We start from the raw sequence: 21704 nt of genomic DNA, 5'->3' as shown, positions 1-21704 counted from the left end.
TATATATATATATATATATATATATATATAGGGTTAGGATCAAGGGACATATGAAAAAACTTATGTAAAAACAATGTAACATTAATAAATTTTCAAAATATGGGTAAACTGATTTTTTGTGAGTATGATCTCTATGATGGGAAGATCATCCATAAAATAAAAAAAATAAATTCAGTCTAATCTGAAACTTCTTACCCCATTAAAAGTGATTTAGAATGTGAACCGTTTATTTTTTTGCTAATTTTTGTCAATAATTTGTAAATCACTTTTGATGGATTTAAAATTTTCAGATTGAGTTGATTTTTTGTGAGGATGATCTTCCCATCATAGTGACCATCATCGTAAAAAATCAGCTCATTCCAAAACCTCTAACCCATATTTTGAAAAACTATTTTTTTTTACATATGTCCCTTGAACTGCCCCCATATATATATATATATATATATTTAATATTTTTAGATATTTAAAATATACGAAATTTTTTATAAGATTCGTTGAATGGAAAGGAAGGTTCATCGACCAATTAGACTGTGTAATTGACTTTTACAAGAATTTGTTTTCTTTATAGAGAAATTCTATTGCCACACCAACTTTTACTAAAAGCACCTAAAGATGTGTGCTAATCTTCATTAATATCATATCATTGGGGTGCTCTTAGAAAAATTTGGTGCAGCCTTAGATTCTCTCTTTTTATAATATACAACGATCAAAAAACCCCTATAAGGGTACTTTTGGGTATATTGACTCTCCGGCACAAGTTAATTAAATTTGGGAAGCAAACCATTTTGGATGAAATTACAAAATACACTTAATTGGAAATTTGGTGAAATTGCCCTTCCATCTGGACTTGCCAAGTCAAATAAAATTAAAACTCTAAATATATTTGAAACCTTCACATATCATAGGGAAACTAACTTTAATTTTTCTCAGTCAGACTTCATACATTAGTTTGATAAGAGGTAAATCGGCTTACTGTTCTTGATTCATATTTTGACCAAGTATTTGTGATCTCTAAGGTAGATTATATTTTGACTATCCTATCAAGACACATATCCTACTTTTAGGTGGGGTGTTGAAAAATTTTCACCCACAATTATTAATTTTCTATTAAGGTGAATTAATCGATGCTAAATCAAAAAAAATAATATTTTATATATATCACAAATATTTAATTATTAAATATAGATTGTTTTGATTCAAAATAATTAAAACCGGATGACTTGGCTAAATTTTCATAAACTTGACCGAGATTTTCAAAATATCATTAGGTGATTCATTTTGGATCTTGAGTGAGTCAATTTCAACAGTGATAAACAAAGAATTTCTTGTAATCCACCAAATTGTCATGGGCTCCTATAAGTTTCAAAACCATGGCATATGAACACTCAGAAATATTGCTATGTGGTCCACTTTAGTTCTTTGTCCCAAAAAATAAGGACAGTAAATCAAATTCTTTCTTGATGAATGTAAGTGCTTGTTCTATAGAAATCATTGAGATACTTATTATAGAAAATGTAGTAGATATTGTCATTAATTAATTTGTTCAATTGTTATTATAATAATCAATTGAAATTATGCCCATTTGAAGTTAATATTGAGTGAATATTTGTTTTTTCCCACTTAAATTTCTTATTGTAAAGCCTAGCCCAAACTATGGGTCCAAGGGAATCATATTATTTAAATTAGTTACTTTCTATAACTATTAGTATATGTGGCACCCTTTATTTATTTATTTTATTTATTGTCATATTATTTTGAAGAAATCTAACATAATTCAATAAATATATGTCATTTCTAAAGTAAATACTAGATGATTGAGGGGTAGTTTGCTCAAAGGCATTTAAGTAGTTTCCATAAGTTTGTTTTTGTGGTTAGAGAAATTGAGGGACGTGTCCTATTTGTAGTTTGAGGAGGAGTAGCCACCTATAGTGTAAGCACTTATTATCACTACAATCTCTCTAGTTTTTGAATTTTAGATATTAAGTTTGAGACACTTATCTCTATTAGAATGCTCATGACTTTTAACAAATTGATGAGAGGTCTTAATGAAAATATTCGACAAACAAAAGTTAAAGTCTTTGAGTAAGTTGAGAGAGAGAGAGAGAGAGAGAGAGAGAGAGAGTTTTGACTAAATCTAATTGAAGTGGTGCTTTGGTTGACCCATGTTTTAAAAAATCAAAGGACTTAGGAGATTTGGATTTGAGATGTTGGAGAGGGATTTCAATTCTTAATATCCTTCTTACACGTGGCTGAAATTATTTTTAGAAGAGGAGCGGCTTAAAACGATAGCAAACGCGTAAATAAGTGAAAATTCTCCATTCCAAAAAATTCAGTTAGGTGACTTCTTTTCTCTAAAAATTATGTGTTTAATATGAAATGAGTGTGAGTCAAACAATATAATGTAGGATTTTCTAAGATTTATTTTATTTTATTTTTTATTTTTTTTATTTTTATATATGTTATATGTGTGTTTAATTATTTATGAGGCTGAGGATTTTAAGGAGGAAATATTCACCCTAAAGTGAACAAATTGAATGAAGTGTTCTTAGATAAAAGAAAAATGCCCTTGAGGAAGATCCTGTGTTTTGGGATTTAGAGTTTAGCCGAACTGGTATGAAAATCGACGAGGAAAGTTTGGCTTTGCAAGAGTGAAAATCGACCCTTGTACATTTCACTATATTTATTTTTAGACAATAATTGAAGCGATATATATTTGTGTGTTGATGTTTTCTATGGATTAATTGAATATGTTGTATATGTTTTGAAGCATGCCATGTTTTCTTCTTATTTTAACAATCTTTGGAAAGAAAGAAAGATCCCATTGAGTCTTAGGACTCATGGTTGTTTACCAAATTTTTTTCAAGTTGGAGATAGGCGGCGATGATGGGCAAGAAGACTTTGAGAAGAAATTTCTAGTCCTAATTTTAATGTATTATTTATTATTATTATTATTTTGTATTTTGTATTTTTCATGTATTTCTCTTGGAACTATTTGGTTGTGATAATTAAATTCAAGAGCTTATATAATAAATTTAAATTTAATTCGTATGAAAGGTTTTATTACATTCATGATTGGGTGGTATTATCAATAAATTTAGAGACGAGTTATTTTGTTATGAACATTTTAAGATTTCCCTTTTTGAATTGTTATATTTAAGATTTCAATTAATATTATGAAAATATATCAAAATTATTAGTGTTTGTTGCGTAAATTTGATGAAAATGAGAAATCTGTTCAATTAGAATTACTTGGATTGAAAAAATTGTGAAAATTTTATAAGATTTCAAAATTGGCGAGACAAATTTTATTGTTTCAGTGACTTTCATGGGTTTTCATGAAAAAAATTTCAAAACAAACAAAGCAGTTTAAATACTTTTTTGAGAATTATTTTAGAAGAAGAGTGTTGCTAAAATTGTAACAGAAACTTTTTTCTTGTTTTGTATAGAGTTTTAACCAATCAATTCTGTAAATTTTTAGAAGTTTCCATAGTCTATATTGAGTATTTTGAGTGTACTTTCTTAGAAAATTAACCCCATTTTATTTTGATAAATTGATCTAGAATTTTTGTCAAGAATGTAAGAGTAAGACAGCATAAACTAATTTTCTACCATACTTGATTTGTGAATTTATTTTAAAAAAACAATGTTTAGAAAAAATTTCAGTTCTGTATTTTTTTTTAAGCTATAACTTCTTGAGTTTCCCAAGATATAAACCACATAAACTTTCACAGAGAATTAATTATTTTAAAAACCGGCGTACTTGGGATTACATTTTCTAAAATAGAAATATGTGTTTGTAAATATTGAATTAAAGATATGTATAAATTAGAAAATAAATATTATAAAAGCTTTCTGTATTTTTTATTGTTATATAATTGAATCAAAAGCATGTAGGAAAAAAGAATACGGACCATAGATTTTAGAGTGATCAAAGGTCAAGCTGTGAAAATTCTTTTTTGTGTTTTTTTCAGAAGAGAAGTTCAAATTTGTGTATCCAGAATTACTATCAAACTATAATAGTAGATTTTAAAAAAAATTCTCACCCCTAGATTTTGTATTGTGATTTAGACAATGCATGATGGTTACGAACTTCTAGAATCAAGGGTCTGACAAAGTAGTAATAGAGCATCAATTAGTAGATCCTAGGGATCAAGAAAATATTGCGAACGATCCAAATAAATGACATAGAGAACCTTGATGTACCTAACTTTAAAAGGAATTATCATTACTAATATTATTTATATTAAGGTCCTGAATAAATTATCTTTACATAGATTAGGGCTCGACTTAGAGGGGGTGCAATTAGGATTTCTCCTACTTGTAGACAATAGGCAATGACAATGCACCGTGCTCCGGAAGTACCAGCAACGAGACATCAAGCTCAAGAGCTTCTTGTTAGGAATTAAGGAAGTGTTAGAGTGGCAACGATAAAAGAGTTCAAAGGGCTAAATCCACCAATATTTCAGGGAAAGCCTGTTCCGATGGAACCTAGAAAATGGCTCAAGCAGATTATAAAGATTTTGTACCTACTAGCAACTACAAATGATCATCACGTACCATTAACAACATTTATGTTGGAGGGTGATGTAGATTATTGGTGGGATTCGATTAGGAGGGCTATAAATATAGATGAGATGACTTGGGCTCAAATTGAGGAGGTATTCTTGGAGAAATACTTCCAAGAGGTGGTCCAAGACCAATGGATGAGAGAATTTATGGATATGATTCAAGGGACATTATCAGTTGGTCAATATGAGGCCAAATTTGCTGAGTTGTCACATTTTACACCACATTTAGTAGCTACCGAAGAACTAAAGTCGAAGAAATTCTGTTTGGGACTTCGACCATCCATTCGGGAGAAGTTAATAGGTACAAGGGTTCACATCTACACTGAAATGGTAGGAAACGCTTAATTTGTAGAAGGTGAACTACAAGATATTAAGAGAATTTGAGACAATCCGTGGTAGGATCAAGGGAAAAAATCGAGGGAGAGTTAGTAGAGAATTGAACCTAGTAAAAGGAAAAAAGATAATTCTGCAACAACAATCGTCTCAAGGACAGAAGATTTGTTATGGATGGGGCCAAGTGGGACATTTCCATCGAGAGTGCCCTTTAGAAGGTGCTCAGCAGATACAACCAGTCTAGGGGCAAAAAACTTGTTATAAGTATGGCCAACCTGGTCATCTTCAGTGCAATTGTCCTTAGGGAGGCATACAACGAAGTCCTCATGTAGTACCCACCTTATCAACAATAACAATATCCTATGTGCCAACAACCACCACAATTTCTTCGTCCACAACAATACCAGCAACAACAGCAACATAACTTGTAATGACCAAGGCTTAAAACTTAGGGCTGGGCATTTACTATAATTCAGTCAGATGCTAGAGCTACGAATGATATGGTGGAAGGTACATTTCTTATGTATAATTCTTGGGCAAGAATCTTATTGGACACTAGTTCATCACATTCCTTTATTGCCACATCATTTGCATCTACTTTGGGTTTGGATTCAAAGTCATTGAGAGTTTTCATATGTGTTGTCACTTCGATGGGCAATAGTGTTTACACATCAATCAGGTGTGTCGATCGTGCGTAATTCATATTGCAGATAAGGAATTAGTGGTTGACTCATTTGGGGGTGTCAGACTGATGTTATTTTAGGTAAGGATTGTCTAATAGCTATCACGCTATCGTAGATTGCTTTAGGAAGAAAATCTCATTTCGTGATCTTAACGGCTCGATGTTCCATTTTGTTGGTGAAAAGAGCATTCCCCTGCCCACACCCTTATTTGATCAACGGACTTGTTGGTCAAAGGTTGGAGGATATTTGAATTTGTTAGTTTGTGCAGGATATATATAATTACCCATTGTTTTCATCTTTGCCTTAATCATTTGAAGAAATAGATTTTTTTTTACTCATTTTCTATCTCCTAAAAAAATCGTATATTTCATTAAGGTTTGAAGGTTGAAGTAGATATAATATCTTAAGGTCGAAGATGATAAATCAAGGACCAAAGATGTGATTGATTTTGAGGGAAAAAAGAAGGGTATTTCAAACCTTGGGACAACATGGTCAAAATTTGTATTTTGCACTCTTAATATCAGAGTCATTTTTAACGTATTTAATAATAGTTTTTTAATTGTTTCAAAAATAAATTGAGAATCAAAAACACTTTTTTTTTTAATAGTCTAGAAACGTGCATTCTCCCGAAAAATAAGATGATTTCATAATATAATTTGGTAACTGCTTGAAAAATAATATATGCATCTTAAGAATTGAAGAGCTTGAAGATGCTTATTTTTTGTGAAAAGATCATAGTTTTGGTTACAAATTAAAAAAATGGCATTATTATCATTTGTTAGTAATTTATTAGAGAAGATTGAGATGAAGAGGAGCATGTGATCAGTTTGGAACATAGCTGTATCCCAACTATTCTTGGAAGGAAATCTCTAAAACATTTAAAGAATTGAGGGACAACCACGTCCTTGTTTGCACGCGTCGGGGCGGTCATTGTTTGAAATCAGAAGGATCTCTCTCAAATAACCACTACCCACTATCCAGGGGTATTTACAATATTTGAAAAGTTCAGGGTGGCCATTTGCACCGTCTCCATATATATATATATATGTATATATATGACATGACATTTAGTAAACGTTTTCTTTTTTAATGGTCCCTCATACTATCGAGTTCATAATTTTTATTGTCGAACTCGATGTTTTTTTAATTACTATCTAATTCACTGATTTTATTATATAAAAAGTTTTTTTTTTTAATTGATAGGCTAGGGTTAAAGGGACCCCATCCTGAAAACATTACTACCGAGTGTAGATACAAGTTAAATCTTCCTCAACACTTCTCAACAGTTCCTGAGTAACATTACACATTTCTTCATCAACGAAAAAACCTTTGAAAAAAGTACCCAGTTTCGCTACAAAATCCATTGCCTGATTTGTTTCCCTCCAAACAAATTCAAAAGAACAATCCAAAAAAAGAAGTCTCTGTTATGCAAAAGTTGTGAACTCAACACTAGTAAAACCCACACATTTTCAATTTTTGAGGTTTTTCGACTAAAATCCATGGAAAGATTGACTAAAAACTTGAGATAACAACTTCTTTAAGTTATTTTAACCAAAAGAACCATTTTGCATCGATTTTCATCCAAAAATTGAGAAAAAAGTGTAAAAAACCCCTAGTTTTTTTACATACACCTTCACAAAATTTAAAAAATCTCTTGAAAATGATTTTTTCTTCTTTCTTAAATCATTTCCGACGAAATAGAATCTCGGAAACTTGATTGAGGTGTCAAAAATCCAATTTTTGAATGAATACGATTACTATGAACGGTTTAGCCATTCAATCGTGAGAAATGTAGGAAATGAGGTGCATGGACCATTTCCAAAGAAAAATTTATTAAATGTCCTACCAAGTAACCACTAAAAACTTAGGAACTATTTAGAAAGAATTTCCTCTCGAGATTCCTTTAACTAGTTTTCCATTTTATCTAGGTAGGACGTCACTGGGGTAGTAATGAAAGGAGGTTGCTAGATTAAAATATCAAATTATTGATCTTCCTCTTATGAAAATCATTTAACGGTTTAGATCTAAGGATGATGAGTAAAGACAATAATTAAAATCAAAGTAAAAATTAAATCAATTATATTTATGCATTATTCTCATATAACAATCAAATCATTTTCTAGAAATCACTAATAAGTCTAATTCTTTTAATGACCATTCACCAAGGATGGGGTAGGTAAAATTGCAACGAGGCAAGTTGGCTTAAAAGATTACTAATGAGCTGTTTCATTTTGGTACATCTTTTTCATGTTTTTTATAAACATATTTTTATCATATATTGCAATTCCAGATTTTGACAAATACCCCGTATGACCTAGTCCAATAATTATAAATAAAATTTATTTAATCTTTGGAATTAGTGTCATATTTTAAAATTAATTAACAAGATTTTTTATTCTAAAGTATTACAGGCTCTCCTTGAGATCTACACCATATGAAACCTTACATTATATAGTACACAGGTCCTAACAACTTCAAATTTAATATTTTTTTAATTTATTATTTTTCTAGATTTTTAAAACAAACAACACTTTTTACAAGATACAATGTGTGTTTTACAAATGTGTTTAATTATTTATGAGGTTGAGGATCTTAGGGAGGAATCCAACTTTTGATTTTGCACACGCAATCCACTGTTCTCCTCCATTATTTGAACATGTTCTAGCTTTAGTTTCTCATTCTCAATCTCCTATTGTGAACCACAAATACATACAAATTAGTTGCAAAACTCTGGAAACAGCTCAAAGAGGTCCCAAGATACAAGAGAGATGCTGACATTTGCTTGAGGTTAGAAACACATGACACTGATTATGCTATTAGAACAAATGGCAAATGAAAGATTGTAAAGAAAATCAATATGAGAAAAAAATTGCACTAGATTGGGAAAAAAAACAAAGGTCATCATCTCCGCAGTCAACAGAGACCAGTTTCCACCAAATTTAAAGTCCAACTGGATATATCCATCCACTTGATTTTAGAATATAGTCAATTTTTAAAAAAGTGTATGCAAACGTCTATAGTTTGGTACTTTAGTTACTACAAAAGTTTTATTAGTCTTTATTTGGAGAAATGTCCTACATTTAAACCAAATGAGCAAAGTCAATAACAACATGGAGAAATCCATGCAAGGAAACAATCCTATATCTGTGCTTTAATTAATGTAGTTGGAGGGTTTAGATTACTTTAACTAGTTTAACCACGAAATCCATTGTTCTCCTCTAAAAGAAACTAATTCCAGCAAAGATTAACCAAGCAGTATACTACGCACAGTCACAATGTACATTTTAGATTAAATTACTATTTCGTGAGATAAATATAACGAAATTCCAATTCGGCTAACTGTTCATTTTAATTCCCCAAACATGATGTACAAGATTACAGGTTTTTCAAGTGACAATCTAGCTAAAAAGAAGCGAACCTTTGAGATAGCTACTTGAAACCTTTGAGACTGTCACTTTAAACCTGTGAGTTAGTCACTTAAGAAACTTTTGAAATCGCTGTACATGGTTTGGGAATTAAAATGAACAGTGATCCGAAATCAGAATTTTTTCAAAAGTTGATCATGTTTTGAGAAATTTCTCTACATTTTAATTCAGAAGATAATCCCTCCAAAGAAAAAATTATTCTTAATATGTCAAAGATTTGAACATGTAGAAATTATCAAAGAATTCCCCTAACCACGTGCATGTTCTTTTAATACCAAAATGATAAATGTTAATTGTTTTTATGATAACAACGAAAATGGAAATTGTGGAAGTTCAAGCATATTTTTTTGAAGGTAAGTTGGAATTGACACTCAAGACATCAGAGTTGCATTGCAATATGTCAAAAAACTGAGCTATGAATCGAAGCCTGAAGTTCAAGTAATCAGTAAACCTTTAATATAAAAGTTCTAAATACAGTATTAAAGTAATTCGTATGCTTGGATTTTTATAGATGACCTTTAAAAAGTACATATTCACACAATGATTCATATGCTAGAAAACAAAGTATATTGCTAGAAGAGATGAAAATGATAAACTTACTTTAAAAACAGGGCAGTCAAGTGTTAGTCTTTCATATTCTCCTCCTTCACCGCATACATTTATACCATAGAGCCTGCAAGAACATAAAAAAATGAAAACCCCTATTTATGGCATAAAACAAATAATACAATCCAACTTGACATACTCATTCAATGGATGCAGATGGTGCTACAAGTATGCAATCTGTTTTCCCAAGTCTTTAGAATAAAACTTCGATGATAATGAGCGTAGTATAATCTAGTAACACCTTACCATGAGTCAAAATTAAGAAATTTGTATCTTACCTTAGAGTCATTAAGCCCCAAAAGATGGGAAATAATATTTTCTCCAAACGGCTATTGTTCTTAAACAGCTACACTGTCCATTTGTAAGCTTCATAATCAAAATTATCGGCACTTTCTATACACATAGATCTGACACGTTTGTTCTTTGCCCAAACCAATCTTGCTATATCTTTCACCATGGTTGTTCCATAATAAATGGGCTCTTTACATGCTAATGCCATTAGCCCACACCCATGTGTGGTCCTACATTGCTCTCTTAGGCATTTTGCAGCCCTTTGGATTCCAAGCAAGTACCAACATGCACCCGCCACCTATTCACATGTGAATCAAGTTAGATTTTTTTTATTTTTTATTTTTATTGATGTGAATCAAGTTAGATTTATCGATCATGTGATCATGAAACCTTAGAAGAGAATGACAAAGGCAATAAAAAAGAAAATAGTGTACACAAAACAAACTATGATTTACATATAAATGGTCCCCATAGTATTAAAATTCTACCCTCCAGAGTAATTCATCACCACTTGGAAAGAAATTACTATCCGACAATTCTCTACATGCTTCTATCAAAAGCCCCCCTAAAATCTTAGTTTCTTTGTTCAATTTTGGTTTCTTTGTTCAATTTCACTCTCGCGTGTAACCCTAAGATGAATTATCAAACTATTATATATCTCATATACTAAAGTTGTCCCTATCTAATCCACCTAATTGTATCGATCAAAAAAAAAAAAAAATTCACCTAATGATGAGTCATTTGGTGGAGCTTTCATTTGGGGACCAAAAGTTCTATCCAAAGTAGTCGTCTTTACTTAGCCAACTTTGCACTTGTGGAAAAATCATAGTAAGCTATGTCATGTGCAAAAATAAGAAAAAAAAAAAAGACAAAATGTTAAAAGCATTAATAATCAAATGTTAGGTCGTTGTCCCATCAAATTCACTACAATTGTCCCATTTCTTTTTCTTATTCCAAGTGTTTTGGATTTTTCATTTTTATGGGCTATTTATTTTCTAACTGATGAGCATGTTATGATTTTAATTAATACTAGAGGAAGAACCATATTAGCTATTTTATGGTGTGTGTGGAAAGAGAGAAACCCTAGAGTCTTTGTAAAGGAAATGATGAATGAGGTAATTTTAGACATAAAAGCAACTTTGTTTCTTTAATTTGGTTCAAGTTGAACAAGGATTTCAAAAGGAAAATGCTACTTGGTAAGCCTAATCTTCGATCAATAATATCCCTGTACATATATATATCGGAAGGAAAAACAAATCAATCTCTATGGTACCTCCAATATAGATAAAAAATTTATTGAAACGATTAAGTGACATAGACTCAAAACTAGAGAAGTTATCAATATGGTGATAGTGAAGTGGAACGAATACTTACATGTGACGCAGCAAAGTACGCGATCATGTTAAGTGCAATACCCCACCAAACAGTGCCAAAAATATGTCCAGAGAAGGTTTGCATATGATGTAAGAGGCAGGAGGAGTGGTAGATTTTTAGGAGATATTGGAAAAGGAACGTTATCAAGAACACTGTCATCACCACCGTCGTCGATCCTCTATCCAACAGGGAGGGAATTGCTACCCATAGCATAATCTGCTAAAAAAAATGTGATTAATCCTTGATAAAGTCAAGTAGGATTTGTTAACAGTAGTGCAAGAGACATGGGGTGAAGGTACTGGCTTATAAACTTAGAGTATCTGTTAGCATAGATTCCCTGGTATGTAGTATTGCATTATTGTTCATTATTTTCAGAAAGAAAATGTTTTAGGGGTATGGGATCTTTTTCTTTCTATGTTGGAACAGAAATTGAAAAAGAGAGAGAGAGAGAGAGAGATCAATAATACATGTCCTCCATGGCTGTATACTAACACTCCAAAATAAAATTTTGAATCCAGAAGGGCAAGTCTAATATGCCATATTGATGAGGGAGGTGAGGGAACAAAACCCAATACGTCTCGATGATACCTTTTCTTGAAGAGTCATGCTACACTGACTTTGTTTGCCACCATGTTCAACAATGTGCTGATGTGGCAGTGCTCGGAGAATCATAGATTTCTTTCCTCGAGATACAAGGAAAGAAATCTATGATTCTCCGAGCACTCCCACATCAACACAGAAACTAATTTTATAGTTCAAAGGTACATGTCATTACAAACATTGCCGTAAGGTACATGTTTTGATCTATAATACTTAAAACAACGAGAGATATAAACACTAGAACTGCTTAGTCTATCACTGAGACAAATCTACATACACTTCTACGTATAAATACAAAACATCTTCAAGACTTCAACAACTCTTGAAAGTTGACACCCATCAAAGGATCATCACCATGAAATACATCCTTGAAAATTGAAACATATAATAAAAACATATAGCATGCAAAAAAAGATGAAGAACCCATCACCCAAAACAGATCAAACTAACCTTCCTGACAACCTGGAGTACACTCCCAGTTAATCTCAAGATCACCATTGAGAAAAACCCCAAGCCTTCCCACAGCATCTCCATACCTATGGTTTGTGCATCCACATGTCACCTCTATATAAAATATTAAAACATCCTAAACATATTTACATTTTGAGCAGTAATAAACTAAGTCTCTGGTGACTATTCTGCAATGGATGCAAGTTATAGATGTTTCTAAATTCAAAAAGAACTATACAAAATATGCATCCTCTGAATAAAATAGATAAACAAAAAAGGAAAAAATAAATTTAGAAAGAAAAAAAAAAAAGAACAAAAAGCATCAGGTCATTATATCAATTCTTTAGCTATCTAAACAGTAATCCAAGAAAGAAAAAAAAAATTCATGAACACCAAAACATACTAAAGTGCGATTTTATATCAATACTTTAGCTATCTAAACAGTAATCCAAGAAAGGAAAGAAAAAAAAAAACATGAAAACCAGAACAAAGCCCCAAATACTAAAGTGCGATTCTAACCCTTTTCACTAATTGAAAACAATCAAACCAGATATAAAGCTCCTTCAATAGAGAAATAAGCAAACCAGACCTTAAAACCAATCCGAGTGCACGAACCGTTGATCTGATTTCAGCTTAAGATTTGTAGATTTGAGATGCATCTGGGAGCGAGTTCACAAACCCTAGATCTTGGATGCTGCGGAGAGAGAGTGCATGCGAGAGACAAATATGAAGACAAAGACATCGAGAGAATTTGAGAGAGAGTGAGAGCGAGAGAGCGAGTTATCGACGAACAGAGATGAGTGAGAGAGAGAGAGAAAGGGTACAGCAAGCACAGTGGGCAACACTGGTTTCAGGGGGCCTATTGGGGGAGCTACCAAGCCCTGGAGCAAGTTATTCAGCTCGACAGCTTCAGCTAAGAGCCTGAAAGAAATCCCTTTCTTTGAGCCTTCAAGAGAAGGGAAGGACATCCTAATAGATTGCCCAGATGAGGTCCTAGAGGAAGGGGTTTCCAAATGGGACAAATGCTTGATTGGGCACTTCTTCAATGCCAAAATTCCATACATGTTGGTCAAGAATGCAGTCAGCTCCCTATGGAAGGTGAATGGGGCTTTTGAAGTTTTCTCAGATGACAATATGTTGTTTTTCTTCAAATTTGGAGAGGGGGAGGACCTTGCTGGGGTGCTGGACAAAGGCCCATGGTTTGTAGGAGGGAAGCTCATGGTGGTCAAACGCTGGGACACCACAGTGGAACTGGAAAAAAGATAAGAGGCATCAATTCCCTTATGGATTAAGCTGCACAATCTGCCGAAGCAGTTCTGGACTACTAGAGGGCTGGGGTATGTGGCTAGTGGAGTGGGGAAGCCACTGTATATGGACAATGCTACAGATGAAGGCAACAGACTATCCTTTGCCAAGATTTGTGTCGAAGTTAAGGCAGATTCTGAACTTCCCCGAGTGCTTAAAGTTAAGATTAACGAAGCCCTCAAGACTGATGTCAGAGTCAAGTATGAGTGGTACCCCCCAAGATGCAGCACTTGCTCAACTTTTGGGCACTCAGATGCTAAATGCACCCAAACTAAGAAACCTTCACAGGCTGATGCTAATAAGGTTAAGGATCGCAGTGAGGTAGATGATGCAGAATGTGGAGTGGAAGCCTGTGCTCCTCATGTTGACAAGGAGGGTTGGGCTGAAGTCTTTCACCAAAGGAGGAGGTCTAACAGGAACATTGGGATAGTTATCAAGGAAGGCCAGCAGGAGAAAGAGCTAGAAACTACTATCTCCCAGTCAGAGGGTGATGTGGATGCTTCTGAAGATGAGGATATGGAATGGAATGAGGTGGAGGAAGGAGAGGGATCCAAAGATCTTGAATTTTCTGAAGGTTGTGTGCACAAGGAACCTCCCAATTCAGTTCTTAAGTCCCCCACTAATATTGTTGCAGGAAGTGGTGGTAGTACAGGCCCTCCAAAGAAGAGGAAGAAGAAGAACAAAAGCAGCCCCAATGCCAACAGATTCCAAGTTTTGGCTGATGCCATTCCTGAATCAATAGTAGGGGTTGGCAAAGCCAATGACAAGCTGAAGTCCTACCCAGAGAAGGGGTCTTCTTCCGGCTCCATTGACTCTTCCGTTGATAGAAGCAGAGGCAAATGCACTCCTCCAAGTACAGCTGGGCACGAATAGAGGCCTAAGGGCAATCCTGAGGCTAAAGGCAAGAATCAAAAGGAGGTTACAGCTCACTCTGAGGTAGTAACAGGGGCAGGGGGGACTTCTGAGATTAGTTCCCAATGATTCTAGCAACTTGGAACATAAGGGGTCTTAATGACCCCGCTAAACATAGGGAGGTCAGGGACCTCATCAAGGTGAAGAAGTTGTTGATTATTGGGTTAGTAGAGACAAAGGTGAATAGTCAGAATGCTAATAGAGTGATGAGGAGGGTTTGTCCTTCTTGGATAAGGCTCGATAATTATGACACGGTCATGAATGGCAGGATATGGATTTGTTGGGACCCTCTGGAGGTTAATGTTCTTCTAGTAAGTAAAACTGAGCAAAGAATCCATGTTTTTGTTAACTCCAAAACAAATAAGGATTTCTTCTTAAAAGTGGTCTATGGGGGCAATTCTATAGTGGAGAGAAGAAAGTTATGGGATGAGATTACCGAATCAGCTAGTGTTATTAGAATGCCGTGGGTCTTGTCAGGCGACTTCAATTGTGTCAAGAATCAGTCTGAAAAGGTGGGTGGTAGGAGGATCAATCTTACAGCTACGAAAGAATTTTCTGAGTGTTTATCCCGTAGTTGCCTTATGGATATCAAAGCCTTTGGGGCCAGATTTACCTGGAATAACAAACAAGATTATGGGAGGATTTGGTGCGAGCTCGACAGAATTTTGGTGAACTCAGAGTGGGTGGACTTCTTTAATGAGGCTGAAGGGTTATTTCTCCCAAGTGGTCTCTCGAATCACAGCCCTTGTATTGTTTCCTTAGGGCCTGGTTTCTCAGAGAGAAAAATGCCTTTCAGATTTTTCAATCACTGGGCCAAAGATCGGGACTTTTCTGAGGTGGTTAGAGTTGCCTGGACCTCGAGGTTTCGGGGCCACCCGCTGTTCAAATTCATAATGAAGCTCAAGGCTGTCAAGGCTAGGCTGCGAGCGTGGAATTTGGAGAAACGATCTTACAGTAACCTGGCTCATTATGGAGCACGTAGCAGGCTCGCTTTGGTCCAAGTCACTTCTCAGGCTAATCCTAGATTTAGCTCTACTGCCAACGAGGAAAGGAGGCTAGCGAGGGGGTATGCTCAAACTCTAAGGATTCTAGAGTCGGAACTCCAACAGAAGTCCAGGGTCAACTGGCTCAAGTTGGGAGATAGAAATAATGCTTTCTTCCACCATGCTCTCAAAGCTAGGAGATCGAGGAATTTGATCAGGACTATTACTGGGAGGGATGGTAGGACACTCACAGATCATATGGAAATTGAGGAAGAAGTAGTCGGTTATTATAAAAGCTTCTTGGGGGCCACCAACCACCCTTGCTCTGTCAGCGGGTGGGATAAGCTTGCTTTTGAACCACCTTGAAAGAGGTGACCAAGAAGCCCGCGTTAGTGATGTCCAAGACAGTGAAATCCATAGTGCTCTCTTCAGTATGGACCCCTTCAAAGCCCCAGGGCCGGATGGTTTTAATGCGTGTTTCTATCAAAAGGCTTGGGACATCATTAAAGTAGACCTGTTGGATGTTGTTATGTACTTTTTCAAGAGTGGCAACCTCCTTAAGGAGTGTAATGCCACAGCTATATCCTTGATCCCTAAGGTAGACTTACCTTCAGGACTAGCTGACTTTAGACCGATTTCTTGTTGTAATGTCATTTATAAGATTATTTCTAAAATCCTTACTAATAGAATCAGACAAGTGACACACAAGTTGATAGGCTTGAACCAATCAACTTTCATCAAAGGCCGCAGCATTTCAGACAACATTCTCTTGGCTCATGAATTGGTTAGGAATTATCATAGGAAGAACTCTAGCCCGAAAGAAGCTGTCAAAGTTGATTTGAGGAAAGCTTATGATACTGTGGAGTGGGAAGCTGTTGTTGGCAGCCTTAAGGCGTTCAAATTTCCTCAAAGGTTCATAGATTGGATTTTCAAGTGCATCTCTAGTGCTTCTTACACTATTTCGCTCAATGGCTCCTTTGTTGGATGGTTTGAGGGTAAAAGAGGTATTAGACAAGGGGACCCTCTTTCCCCATACCTCTTTGTTCTCATCATGGAAGCGCTTAATCATTTGTTTCAAGAGAAAGTAACGGAAGGGCACTTTCTTTTTCACCCCAGGTGCATAAGCCAGAGTATCACCCACCTTTGCTTCGCCGATGATCTGTTGATTTTTTCCAAGGGGAATCGGTCCAGTAATTTAGCCATTCGAGCAGTGCTAAAGGACTTCTTTGCTCTTACTGGGCTAGAGGTCAATCTTGATAAGAGCTCATTATTCATGGCGGGCCATGACCGGGTGAGCCTTGAGGAAGCTGTGACGACTCTTGGTGTCAGAAGAGGCAATTTGCCCATGAGGTATTTGGGTCTTCCTTTACTGTCTTCAAGGCTTTCTTACAGAGATTGTCTCCCCTTCGTAGATAAAATGTCCAAAAGGATTCTTTCGTGGAAGGGAAGGTTTCTTTCTTATGCAGGGAGACTCGAGCTTGTGAAATCAGTTCTTCTTAGTATCAAGGTGTATTGGTGCAACTGTTTTGTTCTCCCTTCCAAGGTGGTGAAGGAGCTAGAAAGGGTTTGTGCTAGGTTCTTATGGTCTGGGCCAGAGAAGCAGAGTAACAACAGGGCGGTCAGTTGGGAGGAAGTTTGCAAGCCTTTCAAGATGGGAGGGTTAGGTGTGGTGAGCATTTCCACATGGAACTCTTCTGCCATTGCCCGCTATGCTTGGAAGATTGCCTCAAACGAGAGCTCTCTTTAGTTGAACTGGGTTAGAAAACACTTAATCAAGGGCAAGAGTTTTTGGACTATGAAGATCCCGAGAGAAGCTTCATGGAGTTGGAGAAAAATCTTGAAGGCTAGGCAGTTAGCTTTGAGTAACACAGTTCATCTTATAGGTAATGGCTCGTCCACCTCTCTTTGGAATGACACATGGCACCCCCTGGGGATTCTTAATACCTTTTTTCCTCAAGAGCTCATCAATGACTCTAGAATTGGGCCGAAGGCTAAGGTTTCAGCCATCATTAGACATGGTAATTGGAGGCTTCCAGGGGGAAGAGGAGATCTCATGCATGATATTATCCAGCTCCTCCCCCAAGTCCCCATTTTGGGAGGGTCCCCAGACAAGGTGGTTTGGAAAGGCCGTTCGGATGGTACCTTCTCAGTGAGTTCAGCGGTTAGATCATTGCTTGCTTCTACACCTTCTACTCCTATCAGTTGGGTTCACCTAGTTTGGAGCAAGAACAAGATTTCTAGACATAGTTTCATCGCGTGGTTAGCTTTCAAAGGGAGACTTAAGACCTTGATCAAGCTTAAGGAGTGGGGTCTCATGAATGAAGCTAAGTGCATCCTGTGTGGAGTGCAAAATGAGGATTCAAACCATATTTTTGGGGGTTGCCCTTATTCGAGGTGGGTATGGAATGGTATTCTCATGAAATGTCTCGTGCGAAGAGCCTCTGGTACTTGGGTTGAAGAGATTGATTGGGTGGTTGAAAACTTTAAAGGCAAGTCGATTATTCAAAGGGTGAAGCAAGTGGCTTTATGTGCCTTTATTTACCACATTTGGAGGGAGCGCTGCAATAGAATTTATCAAAATAAATGCCTTGATCCGGATTCGATTATTCGCAAGATTGTTGAAGATATTAGGATCAACTTCGAGGGATTTCTAGAAGACATTGAAGACTCTGATGTGAATCGTGCCTTCACTCATGCATGGGGCCTTCAAGCTAGTTTTATCCACAAGCCAAGAAGGTATTGCACTTGGCTTAAGCCAGATAGAGGCATTTGGGCCATTAACTCAGATGGTTCCTTCTCCACTAGTAGAGGAGGGTTTGGTGCAATCATTAGGAACAGTGAAGGAGAAGTGTTGGCAGCTATTGCAGGTTGTGAAGCCCCGACTTCTGTCATTTCCCATGAGCTCCGAGGCATTCTCCATGGGATCAAGTTAGCAATCTCCAAAGGTTGCTCAAAGATTCAAATCCAATCCGATTCCTTGCAAGCTATCCAAGTCTTAAAGGGTAGGTGGAACCCCCCGTGGAGTGTTCTTCACATAGTCCTTGACATAAGGAACTTGCTCCACAGTTTAAGCGAAGTCTCCTTCTTCCACGTCTTTAGAGAGGCCAACAAGGCTGTCGATATGCTAGCTTCCTATCAGAATAACTTTGGTTGTACTGAATTAGATTGTGGGTTGCTTTCAAGTGACCTTTTTTCTGTTATTTATCAGGATGCCTGTGGTATCCCGTTCCCTCGGTTGTAGCTGGTCTGGGTCTGCCTTAACCCTGTTGACCTTTCAAAAAAAAAAAAAAGAGAGAGAGAGACAGAGACAGAGATGAGTGCGAGAGAGCTATAGACAGAGACACAGATCGAGCTATGAAAGAGAGAGATTAGATATAACTAATAATTATTTGAAAATAAGTTTTGTTTCCTCATCTAAATAGAGAAGTATAAAGTATTCAGCTTCTAAGATGGCATAAAAAAATATAAATATAATTCAATTAGTTACTTTTTAGATTGAAAGTAGTTCGTCTAGCTATGGCAAATGATTAACTACAAGGTATTTATATGAAATAATGGAAGGGCAAAAGAGACATTGGAATATTAAAATATAATTCATGAATTTATGTGATTATTACCTATCTAAATCCATTTCTAATTTCAAGTGGGAAGATTGGATACGATGACCTACAAATTAGAAAGGGGTTATTCTTTATTGTATAAAAAAATACTTAGTACAAATGGAGATCATTAGACCTTTGGAATGCAAATAATTGAGTACAATAGTCATTTTCAAATATTTTTACTATCCTAGCAAGAAATTTGATGAAAACTATTTATCCTCATAAGTATTTAATATTTATTTTTAACTCATTTTTTAATATATAAGAGTATTGTGAATCTTGTTTACTTACATTTAGGTATGTAGTCACAAAATGGTGAGAGCGAGAGAGCGAGTTATCGACAAACAGAGATGAGTGAGAGAGAGAGAGAGAGAGAAACAGAGATGAGTGCGAGAGAGCTATAGACAGAGACGCAGATCGAGCTATGAAAGAGAGAGATTAGATATAACTAATAATTATTTGAAAATAAGTTTTGTTTCCTCATCTAAATAGAGAAGTATAAAGTATTCAGCTTCTAAGATGGCATAAAAAAATATAAATATAATTCAATTAGTTACTTTTTAGATTGAAAGTAGTTCGTCTAGCTATGTTAAATGATTAACTACAAGGTATTTATATGAAATAATGGAAGGGCAAAAGAGACATTAAAATATTGAAATAATAATGATTAAGTAAGGTATATAAAATTATAAATTATATAATTTTTTTATTTACAGGAAATGTAAATATAATTCATTGAATTTATGTGATTATTACCCATCTAAACCCATTTCTAATTTCAAGTGGGAAGATTGGATATGATGACCTAGAAATTAGAAAGGGGTTATTCTTTATTGTATAAAAAATATTTAGTACAAATGGAGATCATTAGACCCTTGGAATGCAAATAATTGAGTACAATAGTCATTTTCAAATATTTTTACTATCCTTGCAAGAAATTTGATGAAAACTATTTATCCTCATAAGTATTTAATATTTATTTTTAACCTATTTTTTATCATATAAGAGTATGTGTGAATTGTTTATCTGCATATGATTGAAATTATAAGAAAAGTAAACTGACACTAGATTTTCTAGAAGATTTGATTTACATAAGAATGAACTTAAAATAAAGATTAGTTGTGATGATCTTGAGAAGCACGACAAAAATAAACAATCTTAAGCATTTTAGACTGCTTCTTAAAAAAGTAGATGTGCTCCAGAGCAGTTCGAAAAAAACAGATGAAGCTACTACAAGTAATTGTGAAGATAATATTTTTCACAAATTATTTGGGTCTAGACAATGGACCTTTTCTATTTTGGATGTCTTAATTTCAGAGTTTGGTAACTTGATTAGTAGATTTGTCTTATTTTATTTTATACTTTATTTGTATTGGTTAGTAGGAAAATCAGAATTATATTCTGAAATTTTAAATTTATATATATCATGTGATGGATGTGAATTGTGGACCTGTTTTATTTTGGATTTGGATGTTTTAATTTTATTTTGGTTGCTTGAATTGTTGATTTGATCTATTTGCGTGTCTTATTCGGTGTATTGAATAAAGATTAACATAAAAGGTAATAGGATACATTTATTGATATGTATAGCCGAAATTTTACATTTTTTGGAGTGCTAAACTCGAATTATACCCAAACTATTTCTGTCATTCTCCAATTTTTGCTGAATTTTTCAACAAACTATTAGATGACTTTTCCGAATTGTACCTGATTTATTCCCGTACCATACTTTTGCCGCAAACGAAATTGCTAACTGTGGTCTGGTTTCTAGGATAGCCCTCAATAGGTTTACCGTTTATGAACTAATTACCTTTGATATCTGTTGTGGAACTTATCTTCAATTTTGCTTCTCAACTGTCATTTATGTTTCGTTGAAATGAAGTAAGATCATCCAATGAACAAGAAGTTTGAATTCAATCGAAGATGCTTTAAGTCGGTCTTGTCTCACAAAAATAATGTCAGATTTTAGATATAATGCAGTGGAATCAATTATCCCATTTTAGCTGGTTTTTCCCTTTACATGACTTCTAGTACTTTACAATTTCTAAGGCTGAATCCTATATTTATTGTTATTTGACAAATTAAACAAGCTTTTCTGTTATAGCACGCCCATTATTCTAAGATCATATCACCTGATTTTTCCCCAAGCAATCATTGTTTTCATTGTCAAGAAACTTTATTTGATTTATTTATTCAAATTGCTAGACAGTTTTAGATTTTATCTCCAACAGAAAATTTGTCTCTGGATAATAGCTCATGAACACCCACTTCTACTCATAATGGAATGGTACAAATACAATTGTAGGGGTCATGAAAGACTGTTTTTACTTTTGAAGTTTCTTTATTTGTGTATGGTAGGCCAGTTACAAAATGTCAGACATGAATCCTGAGGATGTCAAGGAGCAAGAACTTGCAGAGGATTGTATCAAAGACGAGGTTGATTGAGACTTTCCCAAGGAAGACCCAGAGTATTTGGACAAACAAGAGGACAATCCCATGCCCACACCCCAAGAAGAGGTAACTAGTCTTAGATTTACATTCTTTGCATTTTGATTGTAGTTCTGAGAGGTTT

The 21704-nt window shown here is 35.0% G+C and overlaps 3 protein-coding genes and 1 long non-coding RNA gene across 8 annotated transcripts in view; 3 read left to right on the top strand and 1 right to left on the bottom strand.

Moving 5' to 3' along the window:
* The first annotated feature begins 4481 nt into the window (after positions 1-4481).
* Positions 4482-4913, top strand: LOC147405815 (uncharacterized). The gene has a single exon (XM_086437507.1). The coding sequence runs from the start codon at positions 4482-4484 to the stop codon at positions 4911-4913; it is 432 nt and encodes a 143-aa protein (XP_086293633.1).
* Positions 4914-8430: 3517 nt separating this feature from the next.
* Positions 8431-13146, bottom strand: LOC147405814 (uncharacterized). Of its 4 annotated transcripts, XR_015176102.1 has the most exons (5): positions 12920-13146; positions 12331-12416; positions 11281-11496; positions 9894-10204; positions 8431-9682 (listed from the first exon to the last, which is right to left on the bottom strand). It is a non-coding gene; the product is annotated as an uncharacterized LOC147405814 (long non-coding RNA). The 4 variants fall into 4 exon arrangements; XR_015176100.1 differs by lacking the exon at positions 12331-12416; XR_015176101.1 differs by lacking the exon at positions 12920-13146 and having other exon boundaries at positions 12331-12913.
* Positions 13147-14612: 1466 nt separating this feature from the next.
* Positions 14613-15896, top strand: LOC147405813 (uncharacterized). Its single transcript, XM_086437505.1, has one exon. It carries the CDS (start codon positions 14613-14615, stop codon positions 15894-15896), a length of 1284 nt encoding a protein of 427 aa, XP_086293631.1.
* Positions 15897-21491: 5595 nt separating this feature from the next.
* The window catches only part of LOC147405808 (uncharacterized), a 75208-nt gene continuing 74995 nt past the window's right edge, over positions 21492-21704 (top strand). For both annotated transcript variants that reach the window (XM_086433676.1, XM_086433674.1), the window contains exon 1: positions 21492-21649. In XM_086433676.1, the coding sequence (XP_086289802.1) occupies positions 21629-21649 (21 nt within the window). In that variant the 5' untranslated portion in view covers positions 21492-21628. The remainder of the gene's footprint in view (positions 21650-21704) is intronic.

This window comes from Akebia trifoliata, chromosome 3, assembly GCF_017979445.1.
Source record: "Akebia trifoliata isolate Shusen 1 chromosome 3, ASM1797944v1, whole genome shotgun sequence".
NCBI classification, from domain to species: Eukaryota; Viridiplantae; Streptophyta; class Magnoliopsida; order Ranunculales; family Lardizabalaceae; genus Akebia; species Akebia trifoliata.
Note: the sequence above shows the minus strand (reverse complement) of the source record. Positions and strands in the feature narration are given on the sequence as shown.